This window comes from Hyposmocoma kahamanoa, unplaced genomic scaffold, assembly GCF_003589595.1.
Source record: "Hyposmocoma kahamanoa isolate Upper Pololo Valley unplaced genomic scaffold, ASM358959v1 98614, whole genome shotgun sequence".
Classification (NCBI taxonomy): domain Eukaryota; kingdom Metazoa; phylum Arthropoda; class Insecta; order Lepidoptera; family Cosmopterigidae; genus Hyposmocoma; species Hyposmocoma kahamanoa.
Genome location: NW_020655618.1, coordinates 21296 through 41272, shown reverse-complemented (window position 1 = coordinate 41272; position 19977 = coordinate 21296). Strand labels below are relative to the sequence as shown.

The 19977-nt window shown below is 36.9% G+C and overlaps 1 protein-coding gene across 1 annotated transcript in view; it reads left to right on the top strand.

The window, feature by feature from the left end:
- The first annotated feature begins 785 nt into the window (after positions 1 to 785).
- LOC113238860 overlaps positions 786 to 19977 on the top strand; it is a 19968-nt gene continuing 776 nt past the window's right edge. The window contains exons 1-3 of the mRNA XM_026475703.1: positions 786 to 845; positions 1034 to 2625; positions 19415 to 19653. Coding sequence (XP_026331488.1) covers positions 1034 to 2625; positions 19415 to 19653 — 1831 coding nt within the window. The 5' untranslated portion in view covers positions 786 to 845. The remainder of the gene's footprint in view (positions 846 to 1033; positions 2626 to 19414; positions 19654 to 19977) is intronic.

Below are 19977 nucleotides of genomic sequence, written 5' to 3'. Positions count from 1 at the left end.
CACTTTTTAGCGCGGACCCGACGTCCATATAATTGTAAGTCAATGGTTGAAATATTAAAAAAACCCTCTCCTGTAAAATATGTTTTCTGTCGCTTATACTAAGTTGGCGGTAATGGCCCAATATATTGGAAATTCCATTTTTCGTAAGCGTCATCTTAATCTATTTTGTTATTTAGGGCGTTTGCGTCATCCAATACATATTCGTTGCGAATGCGAGACTGTACAAATCTAGAAAAGTCGGACTCACTTCGATTGTCGCTTGTGCACTAAATCCGAGAAAATACGAGTATCGCTTGTACACCTAGAGATGTTGATGATTGAGCGGTATATGAAAAAACTTAGTTAAGTTTATGTTATACTGGAATGTTTTGTTTTTTTAGTGCTTTAAATGTAATAAATAAATAAAAATAAAAAAAAGATGAAATTATCCCTGTGACGTTTCGGACTGTTAATTCCTAATATAATATAATTTAACACTTTCGGACCCGCTAACGTCTTATGACGTAAATGTATGAAAATGTTATGTGACACAACGTCTAAGCACGTCTCACTTAAATATGCTTTTATATCCACAACGTTTATTAACGGCCTAAAAACGAAGTAAATTCTATTGGGTTCATTTTTGCGCCGCAATACTTGAAATTTTTACATGCTTAGAGCCATAACGAATCAACTTTTGGCGCCATTTTGCACACATCTTTCGCATCACACATACATTCACGCACACATCTACAACGTCTATACACGTCGCTCGGAACCGCAACGCCCCGCGCCTCAGTCGCTGTGCGCCGCCGCAGAGGTCACGCGTGCCGATAGTGTTGATGCGAACAATTTACTGATAAATCGTAAGTTTTATGCAATTGTTTTTGTAAAAATTACGTATTTTCAATACAGATTACCTTTGATGGAGTTCATATACCAATATTATATAATGAGAACCATCACATGTACTCGTAGTTATCACTAAAATTTATTTATTTAGATCTGTCATCGTAAAATAGTTGAGCCAATAAACAACATCGTATTGTTTTAGATGGATAAAAAGCCACAATGTAACAAGGAGTCACTCAAACTTTTTGAAGATGCTTCATCCCGGGAAGCGACGCCAGATCCTTTCAGCGACGATGGAGAATACGGAAGTGACCAGGATTATGATCCAGGGCTGGAGGCATCTTGTGACAGCGACAGCTCAGTGAGTTACACACGGCCTTCTTGTTCCAAACCAACGACGTCTAAGGTTGAAACCTCGGCGTCAGATAAATCTAGTTCTGAGAATTCTGTATGTTCTGCAAGTTCTGGAAGTATTTTTGACTTTCGTAACCGTTGTAAAAGGCAGAAAATTCTAACAAATAGTATACACTCGGATGAGGCGAATGAATTTCTGCCGGGTGAGTTGGAACATAATCTACCTCCAGCATCCACGTCGCCTTTTGAAATCGGGGATATCGCAACACCTCCTGTTTCCCCAGAAGCACCAGAGAGGGATGATTATCCAGCTCCTTTTCCATCGCCGCCTATTCGTGAATCGCCGCCGCTTGCAGAAAGGGATAACAATCCGACACCTCCCATTATATCGCAAGCCGCAGAGAGATATGGTTACCCAGCTCCTGTCCCATCGCCGCATATTCCTGAAATGGAAGAAAACGTAGCTTCTTCCACGACATCGCAACCTACTTCGCCACTGCCTGCATATAATGATGTGCAACGCACAAGTCCTCCAGATGTTGATTGGCAAAACTCAACAACAGATATTCCGACGTTTGACTTCGACAATATTTCTGAAGGTATTCAGTTTGAACTCGGTTCAAATATTTCGGTCGTAGACGTCTTCAATAAGATGTTTCCCTCAAATATTGTAGACTACGTAGTTACTTCTACAAATGCGTATGGTAGAAAACTGTGTTTCACAAACAGACCGACGACTAGGAATTCACGCAGGTACCGTTACAAAAACACAAACCGTGAAGAAATTTTAAAATTTTTTGGCTTGTGTTTATTAATGGGACAAGTGACTGTTCCCAAAAAGAAAAAACTCTTTACGTACAATGATCCGCTGTACTATCATCCGATTTTTCATTACACTATGTCTGCGCGAAGATTCGAACAAATATTAAGATGCTTATGCGTTTCTGAAGGCGATGCTAAAGGCAAAGACAAAATTATTAAATTCATTGATGCTGTAACCAACAACTTTCGTGAATGCTACAGTCCTGGAAGGGAACTGTCTTTGGATGAATCAATGCTGTTGTTCAGAGGTCGTTTGTCTTTTAGACAATATATTAAATCTAAAAAAGCGAAATATGGTATAAAATTTTATGAATTAACTACAGCTGACGGATACGTTCTGAATATAATTATGTACGCCGGGAAAAATGATGAGGATGAAAACGTTAGAGGAAAAAAGACTGAACAACTTGTGATGCGACTGATGAGACCTTATTTATTGAAGGGGCATTGGCTGTTCATGGACAATTACTATAATTCAGTTACACTATCTCAAAAACTATTGGACTTAAAAACGCATACAACAGGAACTCTGAGGAGTAACAGAAAAGACAACCCGAAAGAGTTGATAATGAAGAAATTAAAGAAGAATGATCATTTTTGGCTTCGTAAAAATAAAGTGTACGTATCGAAATGGCAAGACAAGAGATCGGTTCTTATGGTTACGACTTTAAATCATCCCAAACTCGTAGAAGTTTCGAACAGGCGTGGACAGAATCGTATGAAGCCGCTTGAAATTAGCATCTACAACCAATTTATGGCAGGAATTGATAGAACAGACCAAATGGTGTCTTATTATTCCTCACCCCGAAAAACATTAAGATGGTATAAAAAGGTATTCTTCCATTTATTAGACCTTGCGGTATGGAACAGTTTTTATGTATACAGAAAGTATTGTAAAAATAACAGCAAATCTTACGAATTCAGAAGTTTTCGAGAAGACTTAATTAAAGTGCTCATAAAAATGCCTCCAAACTTAAAACCAGAGATGCTAGTAAGTAGAAACAAATATGACAACCGACTTAAAGACAGGAGTAACTTGTTACAATCAGCGAATATTGAAAATAGTGGTCATTGGCCAGAAAAGATACCAGTAAGGGAAAACTCGAAAAAAAAAACCTACTACTTGAAATGCAAGATGTGCTCCCAAAAGAAGATAAGGAGAGAGACGAGTCTCAGATGCAAGGGTTGTGAGGAGAAGCCAGCATTATGTGCTGTTTGTTTCGAAGAATGGCATTGCCGTACTTAATTCAGGTTGAATTAAATCAACATAATTAATTATTAATAATTGTGAAGGCTGATTTCCTATGTTCTGACTGATTAGATTTTATGTAGGATAAGATGTCCCTTTAAAGGAGTACAAATACCTGAGTTGAGTATAATTATTTTTATATATTGTAATTATTTATAATATTGTTATTATTGGAATTATCGAAAATGATTATGTTTAGCGTATTTTTCTGTAATAAACACTACGAATGTGAGAAGACAAATTCTACTTCATTACTATTCAACGTTATCTCTAAACATGTAATTTTAATATTTATAAAATAAATACCTAGGTTTAGTTAAAACACTTTAATATAGTGACAAAATAAAAATGACATTTTAGATAATGATTATGTTTTGCGTATGTTTCTTTTATAAGCATTACGGAATTTAAAAGACAAATGTTATTTTATTTCTACTCTACTTGATCCCTTAATGTGCCATTCTTGTAATTTGAATATAATTACTAATTAGTAATAAATAAGTGCCTCAAAATAACTGTTTTTATTATTTTACTAAATAATTATACATATTAGATGTCTGTTGTCGTCTACTGGTATCAGCTTTGTTCTTTTTAAAAGAGTATTATTGAATGATAGAACATGTTCCAACGTCGACGTCATTAGAAGTTGTTATAAAATATAAAAAATTAAATTTATAGTATGCGACGCAACTTCTATTGCCGTCAACGTGATAACACGTTGTTTCCTTATTCATACGAACTCAATTCATTGTTTGTGACGCAACGTTTATAGACGTCAACGTGATCAGACGTTGTGTCTAAATTTCCTGCCGATATTTCGACCGCATACAGCACAACGTCATTTGCCGTCGACGTCGCTTGACGCTTGTGTCGCATTTCAAATCACCATAGCACACCCGGAAAGCAGAACGTTTTATGACGTAGTCCAATTTGTATGGAAGAAAACTGTGTCACAAAGTGAGCATCTGACTAAAGCGGCGGGGGGCCGAAAGTGTTAATATGTTTGAAAACTATTCTGCCATATCATTACTGTGACAACTGCGCTCCAATTGGCTAGCCCGAGTTCGAAACAATTGGCGGGTGTCGTCAATCGGTGTTGTCAACTGTTTCACTTCAAAACGACCAGTTAATTGGAGCTTTGCTATAATGGATGAAAATTGCAAAATTACATATTTAATATTGAATTACCAATGAAATGTCATTTCGTTTGTTATGTAATTAGATATTTTGCTGTTTTTCCCACACCACCGAATAGAACAGCACGGCATTGTTAGAGATATTATCTTTATTACAATAAATACAGAATATTTTTTTGGAATATACGGAGACGTACACACAGGCCAGTAGTTGGCCTGTCTATATTTCAGTGCAAACGAGAGTTCATATTTATAAGAGCTGTATCGCTAATGTGTTACCAGGAATATATGGCCCTTATTTCGTCTCTTTTTCTGGTTTACTCGATGTAAATAGTTAATGACTAATACCATCCAATGATAGCGACTGTGGGACGTTTACTGCGCATTTATTTGACACGAATTTCATTGCGTTGCCGACGCGCAGCGACCGCGTGCTTCTAACGGTCATGGCAAAGTATACTCTATTTATTTAACTTCTACATTTTAACTTAAATGAGCACCCCGGGTGCTCGGGCGAGGATGGTTTGTCTTTTTTAACACGGCAACCGTTCGGCTAACGAGAGACGATCGCCCGGTTGTATTATTCAGAGGAAATTAAATGCCTAGTAAATAGAATTCAGATTCGCTATTAATGTACGTGAAAGCGTACCAACTGGGTGGTCGCGCGACGATCACGCAAAACCTTTCGTGTCGTGTAGCAGCGCGCTAAAGAGCCCATAACATTGGAGAGTTTGAAAAAACAAATATACGCGATTTAAATTACAGCTGATGCAACATGTTTCCATCGACATCACAACGTTCGGTCAAGTAACTACCAAAGTAAACATGTTTAGAGAATTTCTTTTGACAAAACTCAATTTTCTCACATTCACGTAACTACCAAAATTAAGTATTCAAATAGACTCGAATTAAGTCTAACCCACTTACGGGCACATAAACATACGGTGTCACGAATCGTATTTAAAATTCTATTTGATTAATAACGAGTTCAGTTTAGCTGTTCACTCGACCACGCCCGCAGATCACTGAAACTTTAAACAGCCTTAACGATTGGTCAAATATCAGTTAGCCGTAATTCATAGTTGCTTTGTTACATTTCACTTAGGGCAAGGCATGGCTAATTCGTAGGCACATTAGTTCGTTCTGTTTAGTTTAAGTCTGTAAAAAAGTTTTGTGCAATGATAGTAAATTACCGGGCAACAGTCGTTTTCCTGTATTGTGAGCTTAACTTTCTAGGGTTGCACACTAACCATAAAAATACTTATTGACAAATGTCGATTGATAAATGGACTTTGATTATGACCCTTGCCTTTTTCTGTATGCGCGTAACAAATTGCATTTTCATATTTGCTTCTTTATTTACTGCATTATGCCTTATACAGTAAACAAAGTTAACGTGAACGTTTTTGGAAACCCTTTTGGGCTCGTTTTATTTATTGTTTACATACACGTTCTATAACACATAATTTGAAATTACACAGCACTTCGGATGTTAAACTTTTTTTTCATGACAAGCAGGCAAAGTCGACCGTAATGTCCTGAACTGTATCCACGAGCTTTTTCATTGCATTACTGTCCTAGGGCTATAATAGATTTTAAATTGTATTTTAACTGAGTCTCTAGTGTTTGTTTTTATTTTATTGTTTAATTTAATTTTTATTAATTAATTTATTTATTAATAATTAATTTATTAATTTTATTTTTATTGTTAATTTAATTTCATTTGTATTTAATTTATTTTATTTGAACTTGAATTTAATTTAATTTATTTAATTATCTAATGTAAATGTGTGCGCTTTGAATTTCGTATAATAATAATATGGATGTAATATTCGTAATTAAATGATTTGATTTACACTGTACTTCTCTTGTACGCCAAGATTAAGCAAAAAGTTATTAAAATTCGGAATCTGTTTCGCATTAAGCTTCAAGCATAGAAAAAAAAACGAAATATTTGCAATTTAAGCATATTTTACATTTATTTTGAACCGACCTCAAAAAAGGAGGTTCTCCATTCACTATGTTCTTTTCTTTTTTTTGTATGTATGTTACGCAATAATAAAATAATATAATATAGTTATAATAAAATTTAGGCGCTATTTATAAAAATGAGTCTTCATGTGTGAACAGCCACCATTAGAGGTGGATGATTTCTTTCAAAATTAAATGGGACGACAACGGCGATACTCTCTTTCCAACAAAAAAAGAATCATCAAAATCGGTGCTCAAATGCCGTGAGTTATCGTGTAACATACATTAAAAAAAACATACAGTCAAATTGAGCATGCACCTCCTCCTTTTTGTAAAGTCGGTTAAAAAGTAATAACACTGAAATGTCAATTCATTCAATCCATTATAATAAAAGTCGCTTTCACAGTATTTATCAGTGTAATATATCAAAAATAGATGGGTTACAGAATTATTATAACACAATTAAACTAATCTTAGCTAATCTCGCTGCTCCTTACCGAATGAACGTCCATTTTTTTTTACCAAAAATCAGTGTTGCCATTATTAAAACTTTAATCTCCACAAATTACTCTGACCATCCAAACTAACACTCGTCCATCTTGACGCCGTGCATGTCCACATGCACATAGCCAGGATGAATCTAACACTATTATCAAAATTCATACTTTTAATTTTTTTAATTATCGAAAACTTTTTATCGATATACCACTACTTTCTTTTTGGGGTAACGACGTTAACATCTCATTACTGGGATTATTATTTTATCATTAAACAACGAACGTGAATTCGTGTTTGTGATTTCGGCATCCAAAACTAACGTCATCTTGTTCACTCGCTACTGATGTTAAATGTAGGTACGTACTTACCGACAACATTTTGTTTAACGTTATATCGACCCTGGAAAGGTAAAACGTCTGGCGTGCATTTGGAAAGTATTACAGGAGAATGATTTAGAGTCGTTCAGTAGCGTAGAGCTTCTTGTGAAGGAGTCCGTCCAGGGAAGTACTGCCACCTTACCTATTTCTATCGCCAAGCAGTAACGTAAACATTTACAGGCACATGGGACTTGTCAACTTATGTCTCAGGATGACGGGATCAATGGCAGTGCCTCTCAGATCTTTGCGATTTAAAGCTCTGGGTGGCACTGCAACTGTTATGGACAGGTGTGTAGCTTACCATCAGGCACGACTTGTTCGTCGTCCCGTCACTTGATATTATAAAAAAAAAGAAAAATGAAATAGTTTTTTTTTTTAAGAAAGGGAAACTCATAACTCTGATTTTATTGCATGGAAAAGTAGATAGTTCCTGCTTCTCCATATAACAAATAAAATTAGAGCAATTGAAATTGCTTAGGACCCATCTCTTGTAACATTTTCCAAACGCACGATGGACGTTTTACCTTTCCAGGTCCGATATAATGATTATATAAACGAGAGAAACTTGTCATTAGCTTTATTTTTAGCCTATATACTATATAAAATATCTTATGTAATGCCTCTGGTATTCTTCAAAAATTAATAAATAAATACAGTCCCTTGGTTTTACTAACATATGACTTTCCAATAGCAAACGTACGATATAATTTTTGAACAATAGTAGACCCGCAAACGATACGCGGGCGTTCTAAAGCTCTTGAACGTTTAGTGGCACTTAGTTCAAAATATGGTATTGCAGAAAGTCTCCGTCCGAAAAGCATGACTTGAAATATAAATACTTCAAAACCGATGTTCCTTGTGGTGAGTCTTAGTTGGGTTGTCTCTAGCGACGTGTTCAGATCGCACGGTGACATCCCTAGTTATTTTTATAATACTAAATGACGGAACGAACTAGTATCTGGTGATAAGCGACACGCCATATAAGTCATAAAGATCTGACGGGTACCTACTGCCACTGCGTCTGTCACTCTGAGTCATAAGTTGACAAGTCTCATGTGCCTGTAATTTCTCCAGCACCTGTACTCTGCAAATCCGGAACGCAGTAATGCTCATATTACTGCTTGGCAGCAGAAATAAGAAACTAAACTAAAAATAAAGACTAGACTTAGGCTAGGTTTCTACGACTATGCTGTGTATATTCCTAAGATTCAGACATAGCGTCACGTTTATATGGGGTACAGCTATGGAGTGGAAAGTTGTTTTCAAAGCGAGAGATAATGTGTCCCATATATGTGTGCATTCTCCTTCATCGACTTTATCGTCACTTTCCATCAAGTGAGATGGAGGTGAAATGCTGCAAAGAAATAAATACTGAAAAATAACAAGCTAATCCTTTTAAGCTATTTTAAAATCGAATACATTCGCCCAGTTACAAGAGAAGAAAGTTTTCGCGCGGCCGCCGCGCGGCGACCGCCCAGTTATCACGCCTTCATGTACATTAATCTGAATTCTATTTATTATGCAACATCGGTAGGTCAATGGCAACATCATTTAAAATTCTCTCAATAAAATAACCTATAAATAGGTCGTCGGGCCGCCACGATGACCAAATTCAAGCCAGGCTAGCCCGTGTGACCGGAACGCTCATTTAAATTAAAACGTAACAGCTAGATAAATAGAGCGTATTTTGCCATGACTGTTAGACGCACGCGGTCGCTACGCGGCAGCAAAGCGCACTCCGCACTTATACCGCGCGGCGACCGCGCGGGGTTAGCGCGATGAAATTCAAGTCCAATAAATGCTCCCTAAACGTGTTATAGTAAACGAGTTTATTTTTATTTTTAAGTTTCAGTTTTCTTTTAGTCACTTCTCTTCTGCATCCGTAGCTGCACCATACTGAACTGCCATGCAGAGGTATCGGATTCGATTCCCGTACCGGGAATGATATTTGTATGGTCTACATTTATTTATCTCGCCTACAATTGTTTAGGTGTAATTTGTGACTGTCTATATGTGTGTCGATGGCACCCGCGATACAGGGTATTCCTAGTGAAGAGCTATGAGCGTGCGACTTATTATTATTATTATATCTATTTTAGACTCTCGCCTCTACCAAAGCCTAAAATATTAATTTTGAATTTTTATTGTAAGGCTCAACTCACACTGGCGTAGAGTCGAAGCGTCATATTTTTCGCCTATAGCATATTCATCTCTATTTTCTCATTATTAAGGTGAAGGTAAATTTTGTTATGCCAACTAAGTCACGGAATTTAGAACCGACAACAAGCACATAGAAAAGTTAGGTTCGCTGGTTCGTTCCGTGGCTTAGCGTGTGGCACAGTTTGCTAGAAGACGTCGGTTCGAATCCGGCCGGATCGAAGAAATTTTTTCTAATTGTTCGATCCTTGTATTAACAATTATGATATAAGCCTTGTTGCACCCTGAGATATAAGCACTTTTTAACTCCAGTTAGGTTTTTTCCTTTTTCTTCAAACAATTTAAAAACTTAACTAGAATATTTTTACCACAACCTATACTTGTCGTTAATTCATACTGTCTAGATCAGAAAATAGTGCAATATAGCAAAAGGTACCCTTAACTCAGTGAAAATATATTCTGAAACTAGAACTACTATTTAGCCTTCTCATTCGTAATAGATTTTATTTTTAAATTAGTGTTCGACGTGACGTGAGTTACTTGAAAAGACGATCGAGTACGTTCGGGCCCAAGTCTGCTAATTTTAAATGAGCTTAGTTGTGTGTCGGAGTGTCAGTGGTAGGGTTTTGTACGTTAAGTATTCTAGTAAAAGTTAAAAGAGGCATATCAGTCTAGCCATCGAGCTACTATTCAACTGCCATTGGAGTTCTTGGATTGCAAGAAGCAAAAGAATCTATGCGAGCGTGCTGTGCGGAGTTGTGTACGAGATGATAATGTATCGAGTCGTCTGTTGTTGGTTAAAGTAGCGGAATCAAGTGAAATAATTGTTTTGTTGTAGTGTTGAGTGCTTTTTCATAATTATTTGTTGGAGAAACAGTTGCCGAACCGAGAAGACATCGCACTCGTTTAGGAGTTTGCGGGTTGGATAATCGAAAGGACGGAAATTGATGACTTTAGGAACAGCTCTCTGCGCTCTTTCCAGGTTTACCAGTGAGGTCTTATGTGCACCGCCTCAGGATGTAGTGCAATAAAGTAGCAATGATTTGAGAAGGCGCTGCTACATAATATATCAATTTTCGAACTCTAGAAGTAAGCGCTTCAAGTGGACGAAGTTGGCAATAAATGGCACAAGTAGTTTCATAGTTAAAAGGTGCGGTCCGTTTTACCTACAGTACGTGATGGTGATGACTGTGACTGTGGTTGCGCTTGTTTTGTTTATTTTATTAATTGCCTCCGTGGCCGAACGGTTACAGGCCGGGAGAAATATTTGTATGGCCTACATTTATTTCTCTCGTGAGTTTGGGTGCAATTTGTGGTTGTCTATGTGTGTGTCCATGGTACCCGCGACACAGGATTTCCCTAGTGTGGGCTACGTTGAGTGCGTGCGTTATTAAAAAAAATGTTTTTTTATTGTATTCTGCTTTTCGATGACATAGTCTACTAATTAGGGGAAAGTAAGTGTGGGTTATTGGACCGGCTACTAAATTGGGCCACTCTCGTATCTCAAATAGTATTTTTAATTGCTAATGGCATAAACCAACTATATGCGTCTAACTTCATTGCATATTGGCCATTTTGTTTTTGTTGTGATATTGAACGTCTGTGTTTTGTTTTGGAAATTTTTAATTGATTTGTTTAATGTAAATTCCATAGATTCGCGCTAAGCGTGTAGTAGACTTAAAATTAAGCATCCAGTGTTTGTAATTTACAGCACAGCTTACATGAAACGATTGCCGGTATTAAAAATCTGTCCAAATTACAGAACCAGTCGGCTAAATTGGAACAAAGTTCGGATCTCACATTGTGCTCATTTTTATATGTCTATAATAGTTACGTTGATTACTGCATAATAAATACAAAGTCTGTTAATTGTTGCCTTTTATACAATAGACGTTTTTAAAAATCCGAAGAATATGTATATATTTAAAATTACAGTTTCAACTCTTCAGGGCCCTGGATAAGCCTTGTCGCTCCCTCGTTAAGTCCCGAAAATATTTTCCATCATTCAATTCCGGTTTTTATTCCCACTCCTTTACTGTTCATGCGGTCAGACTCAGGAACGCACTTCCCATTACTGTACATGATAGTAAATCCTTAGCTATCTTTAAAATGAGGGCCAAGGAGCTCTAGTTAGTAGCAGTAGAGCTCCTTGTGAGAGAGTTCGTCCAGGGTAGTATTGCCACCGTGCCTATTTCTGCCGCCAAACAGTAATGTCAACATTACTGTGTTCCTGTTTTGTAAGGGTAAGGGTGCTGGTGAAATTACAGGCACACGAGGCTTGTCAACTTATGTCTCAGGGTGATGGGCGCAGTGGCAGTGCCCCTCAAATCTCTGTGATTTAAAGCTCTGAGTGGCACTGCAACTGTTATGGACAGGCGTGTAGCTTACCATCAGGCGCACGGCGTGTTCGTCCCGTCACTTGATATTATAAAAAAAACTATCCTCTGTTCCACCATTTTATAGATATTATAATATGAAATATGCATTTACCTAAGTATTTATACAGTCCGTAGTAACTTAATATTTTTACTGTTTTTTTTTATTATTACTTTATTACATAATTTAATTTTGTTTTATTGTGCACGTAAACCCGTTATCATAATTATTGTGTCCTGTATTTTGGTCTGCAGGAACAAATTTCTTATACAAATAAGCAATACCTTTTCTTTGGGTTTTCCGTTTTACTAAATGTGATTTCTGTTTTCCTGTACAATAAATAATTAAATAAAAAAATAAATAAATAAAACGCGTTTGCAATAAAAAACCGACCTCAAAAGTCATTCATCCCCTAGTTTGCCACCCTTAGAGGCGGATGATTTTCTTCAAAATTAAATGAGACTACTATGGTTGTACCCTCTCTCTGTTATCACGTAACATACACTCGAATTGAGAACCTCCTCCTTTTTTTAAAAGTCAGTCAAAAATGGTGCTAATTACCAGACTTTCCGCTGTTTGACATAAAGAAAATACATTTAATTCGAAGACTAAATTGGTGTTTAAACGAGATAAAAAATAAGATCATTGCATATTTACATGCAAGATTTAGTAAGACAACATGGATATTATCATAATTGCAATATATTATTAATGCACCTTGTATTGCAATTATGATAATATTTATTAGGCTTAGGCTTCTTTCATTACACTAGACCCATAGACCAGTCAAATTCAGAATAAGTGATTATAGTCCACGAAACAAAAGAACACGAATTTACTTCAGTCCGCAACAGCCAGTCCGCCCGCCAGTGTAGTAGGTAAGCCGTTATCAAAAAGGCCACAAAATATTGAAAGATATATTGCTAACCCAGTAACATTTCTGGTTATAGTCATTTGGTTTTCAATTCGTTTCACTGTCCCCGTGTAATCAACTGTGATTTATTTATTAACTTCTATATTCAGCTGTATTATAGTGTACTACTGTAACTGTACTATAACCATTTGGTACTTAATAAAATTGTGTGTACTGCTTTTCATATGTACACAAAGTAACAAAAAAATATGTATAATTTGTTAAACATACACGCTATGTAATCTATTTGGTCCGCAATGTTTTTTTTAGTCCGTAAATGGCAGTCCATTTGCAGAAAACGTTTTAAAGTCATAATAGTTATTTGTTATGCAAGGCTGCAAAGTCGTTGTATGACGCGAGTGCTTATATTGAAACCTGGGCAAGCGAAGGAAGCTAAGATTGAAATAGATGCCTGAGCGTAGCGAGGGTTTACTTTGCTGCCGAGCGGAACACACAACTTTTCACCTCACTATAGCGAGGAAAATGGTAGATGAAAGAAAAACAGTTCAACGTCACTTTTTTTAATTATAAGAAAAAGTTTATCTTCGGATGCATTCTGAATTTACATTTCATCAATTTTTATTCTTGCTTTTACTTTTGTTTTGTGTGATTATTGAAATTATTTTAGTTCTTCGACGAATTGAAATAATTTAATAAACACAGTTATTTGTCGTTGTCAATTTAATGTCAACAATAATAAGAATAAAATATACCAATGGATTTAAATTACATAAATAAGTAATAAATCGCGTAGTTGATCGATTATTATTTTTTTCATCGAAAGATAAAGTTAGGTGCACCACAGTCCATCCTCAAATTCGAATTGCAAAAACCATTGACTTACAAATAAATGGACGACGGGTCTAATACAAAAACCACGAAAAAAATGTCCCAAGTCAACCTATTCGAAATTTAAATTGTAATGTCATCGCAGTATCGCGCTGTCAGTAGAACAAATTAAGACTAAAGCGGAGTGTCGCGCTCTGTATACGATTTTAGCGCCTTACAAGTGTGGACACTTTTTAGCGCGGACCCGACGTCCATATAATTGTAAGTCAATGGCAAAAACCATTCCCACGCTTTAGCGCGGAAATCCTTTAAAGTTAGGTGAAAAAAAAAAAAATTATAGGTGAAGGATATTAGAATGTCCCGCCAAAATCGACCATTTCCATTAAAATTAAAATAAAAAACTTTCATCCCTTTTAAGTTATTATTTGAATTTTTATGAGCGCCTTGTCATGTGATTTCAACGATCTGGACCCGTTAAGTTTCCTTCAAATCACTGGTCATTTCAATTCAATTGAAACTTCACTGAGATTACATTGCAATTATGATAATATTTGTTATTCTGTTTAAATTTTGTTGCAATGGTGGTTGAGTGTCAATAGAGTGTAAATGGAATGACACTGGAGGCGTCCATTCATTCATTCATTCAATCACTAGTGATCTATGTTGCCTTACTAAACTGCTATTAAAATTACTATGCATATTAATTTTTATCTCGTTTAATCTGAAATTTTGTCGTCAAATCAAATAAATTTATATAATATTGGTAAACTTCAACGTTACACAGTGTACGTTTTCGGCAAATACATCGTACCCACGTAGTGAATTTAGCGTTATTGATTGTTACAACTAAGTACTTCAAAATTCTTGTAAGACTTTATATGTTCTTCTTAGAGCTCAAAATATTTGACTCAAAATAAAATGACCTTATTTTTTTTATGAAACTATATTATGCAAGTAAGATTCGATAAAAACTTAAATACTAGAACGAAAAACTAGGATTAAATTGTATGAATAAAATTGGATCCCCGCGGCAAGGCGCCCAATGTGCTGGCAGCGTTCCCGCTTTGTATGGTTACGATAATGCGTTGGGCAAGGTAGCCCTTGGGTTTCCCAGACAGTCTGTTACCGGGACCCCACGACCCAAGAGCTGTAAATAGGTAGTCGGAGCCTTTTTTTAAAAGTCAGAGTTTATTTACTTTTCTCTCTCTCTTCTATTTCTTGGATAGGCCGAAAAACATTAAAAGAAATTAATATTAAACTTTAGTCAATTATGTATTTGGCCGTGTTAATCTACAATCTTTCATTACGGGTAATTCCAGAATTCCTCTTTCATGAAAATTCTTGTCTTATAAAATACACTTCTAAATCTGATACTTATAAAAGGAATATTAATTTCGACTAAGCAAGATTTTTGTCTTTACAAAACGAACTCTGTCTGTTTGAACATCAACGCTTAGTGCGCTGCTATAGTTAGAGCGAATGAGTGGTATATCAATGATATAAGGATGGCGTACTCCGGAGGAGCAGTGATAGTGGAACTAAAATGAAAAGTACCTACGCACACTACCCGAAACGTATCCGATAGAATAACCAACAAGCAGGCTACTTTTCTGCGATAGTTGCCATTTTGTAGTTTCGACTCCACAAGAGAATTGTTGTTAATAAGTCTCTTTACTTTTCGCTCCACCGAGTCCAAGGCAGCAAGGCGGCAAGGTAATGTTTTTGGACTTACGGCTCGCAATCCTGGTGCCCAATTCCTCTAAATTTCTTGAAACCACTTGTCATTGTAACTCCATTGGTATTATTTTGCAATTATGATGATATTTGTTATTCTGCTAATATTAAGTTGAGTGGCAGTGATGGCATTCATTCTTTCAATCACTAACGATCGATGTTGTCTTTCTAAATCTACCATGGAAATTATTATGCATATTTTAATATTTATCTCGCTTAAGTAGCAATTTAGTCTTCAAATTGAATTTATTGTTCTAGTAAACTACATCATCGATTTACTATTGAAGGGCAGAATACTAAAAAATTACAATAGCAGTTGAATACTATGTTGGTAGAATACCAAACGTAAAAACCGGCCATTGACTCTATCAACTGTCAACTGAGATGATTTAAAATTAGCATTGTTGAAGCCCTGATTAAGCGAAAAATTAGCATCAAAAAATCACTTTGTCTCATTGACTTACAAATAAATGGACGACGGGTCTAATACAAAAACCACGAAAAAAATGTCTCAAGTCAACCTATTCGAAATTTAAATAGTAATGTCATCGCAGTATCGCGCTGTCAGTCGAACAAATGAAGACTAAAGCGGAGTGTGGCGCTCTGTATACGATTTTAGCGCCTTACAAGTGCGGACACTTTTTAGCGCGGACCCGACGTCCATATAATTGTAAGTCAATGCTTTGTCTAGAATACGGAGTAATCCGAGGACCGAGGACTTATTGTAGTAAACAACAAGCCGGGCATACTGGTAGCAACGAACGGGGTGAAATAAGTGTACACATTCGCAGGTTGTGAAAAAGGAGAATATGTTACATGTGATTGTTTGTGGTAATGCCCAAGAGATTTTCATTTGACTTGTTTTAATTTACAGTGGAACTTTCTGCAAATCGCAGTTTTCCGAAGGTATTCCGTCAAAGTCACGTTTAAAAAAAAATCGTATGTGAATTCCAATTATTTTATGAAGAGATTCGGTCCCCGGCCAGGGCCTCAATTACTGGTGATTTTCTTGAAACACTGTTTATTCTAATTCAATTGAGACTCCATTGAAATTATATTACAATTATGATAATGTTTATTATTCTGCTAAAATCAAGTTGCAATGGCAATGAGTCTAAATAGAGTGTGACTTGAATGGCAGTGATAGCATTCATTCATTAAATCACTGTCGATCAATGTTGCCTCACCAAATCTACCAAGGAAATGACTCAGCGTATCTTAATTTTTGTCTAGTTTAATCAGCAATTTAAATATCTAATGTCTTCAAATTAAATATGTACAACATTAATACACTACGCCATTGAAGAGCAGTATATAAAAAAAATATTATGGCAGTTGAATAGTAGCTCGATGACTATAGCCTGTCCTTTGAAGACGGAGTAGTTAAAATGACATTTGTGGGATTGCTAGTTTTCATAAAATTTTAAATAGTTATGTGTTGTTCTTGTCGATAGTTTTATCGATAGATTGTGAAGGAAGATAAAATTATGCCAAAAATGACTGACTTGTGAATGTTACAACGTTCAAATAATAATAATAACGCATACTCTCAACACAGCCCCGCACTAGGGAAACCCTGTGTTGCGGTGCCATGGACACACACATAGGATACCACAAATTACACCCAAACTCACGAGAGAAATAAATGTAGGCCATACAAATATTTCTCCCCGCTTGGGAATCGAACCTGGGACCTCTGCGTGGCAGTCCGGCATGGCAACCGTTCAACCACGGAGGCAGTTAAATGTAATCTAAAGATTAGTGATTGGGTCAACTCTTTCTTTATTATTATTATGACAGTTGGCCTACTAGCATCGAAATAAATTCTTTTTCATATTCATTTTAACAAGAATAGGATTTATATTAAATTAAAATGAAAAGCTATAAAATATGTCTCCTCTTTGTATTTTTCATAAACGTAGTTCTAAATACAGTGTGTATATGCATGAATTTACAAAAACTGACATTCAAATGAACTTGTGCTCAGTAATTGAATGAATAATGGTTCGAAGATGTTTCAAATGAAACAAGTTCGGCTATTTATTCCATAAGCGTGACCGATATTCAGTCGATAGTCGATAGAATATTTATCGACTGCAATCATTAGCCGCTCGCAAGCGGGCAACATTGATTGCGCAATGTGCTGTCATTTACTTCGCCTCCAAAAAAGACGGACCATAGCTACTGACAAGCCCCACACTTTATTTTTAGCAGAATACCCTTTCCATCCTAGAGAATACCAAACCTACAAAAACCTACTATTGACAATGTCGACACACAAGTGAGGCGATTTAAATTTGGCAGACGTGGAACCCAGATCATGTTGTCACTTATTTATTTTAACCAACAAAAGCTCGGTGTCTCTTCCACATTTAAATTTAGCACATTCTGATTGCAGCTTTGTTATAAGGCTTATAGAAGTCAGCAATCTTGAGGGTGAGTGAGAAGGCTGTAACAGAAGGATCAGGTCTTCTGTCGCCTTTTTTTTATAATATCAAGTGACGGAAAGAACAAGTCGTGCGCCTGATGGTAAGCTAAACGCCTGTCCATAACAGTTGCAGTGCCACTCAGAGATTTAAATCTTTGAGGATTTGAGGGGCATTGCCACTGCGGCAGTCACCCTGAGACATAAGTTGACAAGTCCCATGTGCCTGTAATTTCACCAGTGCATACATTACTGCTCGCCGGCAGAAATAGGTAAGGTGGCAATACTAGCCTGGATGGACTCTTTCACAAGGAGCTCTTATCAGAAGGAACGATTTGAATTCGCCCATCAATCCAACCTCCGACTTCTGCGTTCATCGTCAACTCTCCAACTTAAAATGCCCCTGCATACCTCCCCTACGACAAGTTCTTTACTGTTCAGTCTATTCGTTTGTGGAACGCTTTACCTTTGTCAATTCAACAAGCGAAATCAATGAATATTCTCAAAAATATGGTAAAAGAACACTATCGTGACTTGCACTGCTTCGGTATTTTTATGTTTTAAAATTATGTTTTAGAAATTTTATTTTTATAAGTACAGGAATATATGGTAGTTTTAGTAGTATATATAGTAGTATAAATATGTGTATGTTTGTGTTCATTTATCAATTTTCTATCTATTGATTAGTAATTCTTCATACACCGCGCCGTCTTTTTCCTGTGAGTTATATAATAATTACTTCCATTCAAAATCTGTCTGGCAGAAACTTGTTTCCTTTTTTGGTGTACAACAAAGAATTTTTGTATTGTATTTTTGTCTGCCTAACTGTGCGTTTGTACACGCTCTCCAGTTTGGATACGGCAGAATCACTTATCACAAACTCGAATTTTTTTTCCCGAAATAAAATTTGCTCGAATTTTCATTATCCCGAAAACCGAATTACAACGAAGCCGTTGTTCCTTCAGGATATATTGGATGTTTATCGCAAAGACACGATTAGGTTCGGTTAGGTCAGGTTAAGTTAAGTTTAAAAGAAAAAACATTGTGCCCTCAAAATAACTTTCGAAAATGTCATTTCCGACTACTGATATTTAACCCGTTTAGGTTTTCAATAACGTATTAAGATGAGCTTAAATTAACATGTTTGTGTCGTGTGGACCGGTTGACTAATAAAAAGACATGTCAATTTTAAATCGCATAGTTAACGCGCTACGATATACGTCAGCCCTTCACAAAGTGTTGGTGTCCGGACTACAAAGGTTCGTGTCTACAAAGCAATAATTAGGCCAATCTTAATATATGGGTGTAAAATATGGACACTAACGCTGAAGGAAGAACATGCATTATTAGTAGCGGAACGGAAAATACTTCGAAAGATTCTGGGACCAATCAAAGGAGAATTTGGAAACTAGAGGGCCAGATATAGACGAACTAGTGTCTGAAAGAAAGCCGCCTACGTTGGTATGGCCACATCTTACGGAAACCGGCATGCTACGTGGGAAACAAATGTCTGGCTATGCCACCTCCGCCTGGCCCCGGTAGAAGGGGCAGACCCAAGAAGTGCTGGCTTGACGTCGCCAAGGGTGCTATGCGTGCCAATGGTCTCACCACTAAGGATGCCGAAGACCGTGCAAAGTGGAGGAGAAAAAGCAGGAAAGCGGACTCCGGGCTCCGCAGCAACACTGCTGAGGACGCAACCGGGACAACGCTCAGATGAGAGAGAGAGAGTGTCTGTGCCGAACATAATCGGAGAAATAAAATCTGCTCGACTTCACTGGCCAGGACATGTGGAAAGGATGGGCGAGGATCTAGCTGCCAAAATAGCGCACTTGGAGCAACCTACGGATCAAAGTCCTGTGGGCCGTCCAAGATATCGCTGAAGGATGAAATCGCCAAAGACCTAAAGGAACTGAATGTGTACGAATGGTCGGAATTGGCACAAGACCGACAGAAATGGCGTACAGTGGTGTATATATGTACAGTGGCCAAGGTCCACTTCGGAAGGTCGCTAAGCCAGCGAAGTAAGTAATTTTAAAGCGTAATCTGTGAAAGCATTACTGCGTTCCGATTTTAGGGTTCTAGTGAAATAATAATAATAACGTACATACTCAACATAGCCCCGCACTAAGGAAACCCTGTGTCGCGGGTGCCATGGACACACACTTAGACAACTACAAATTACACCCAAACTCACGAGAGAAATAAATGTAGGCCATACAAATATTTCTCCCGGCCCGGGAATCGAACCTGGGACCTTTGCTTGGCAGTCCTGCACGGCAACGGCAACGGCAGTTAAGTACTGCCACCTTACCTATTTCTGCCGGCAAGCAGTAATGTCAGCATTA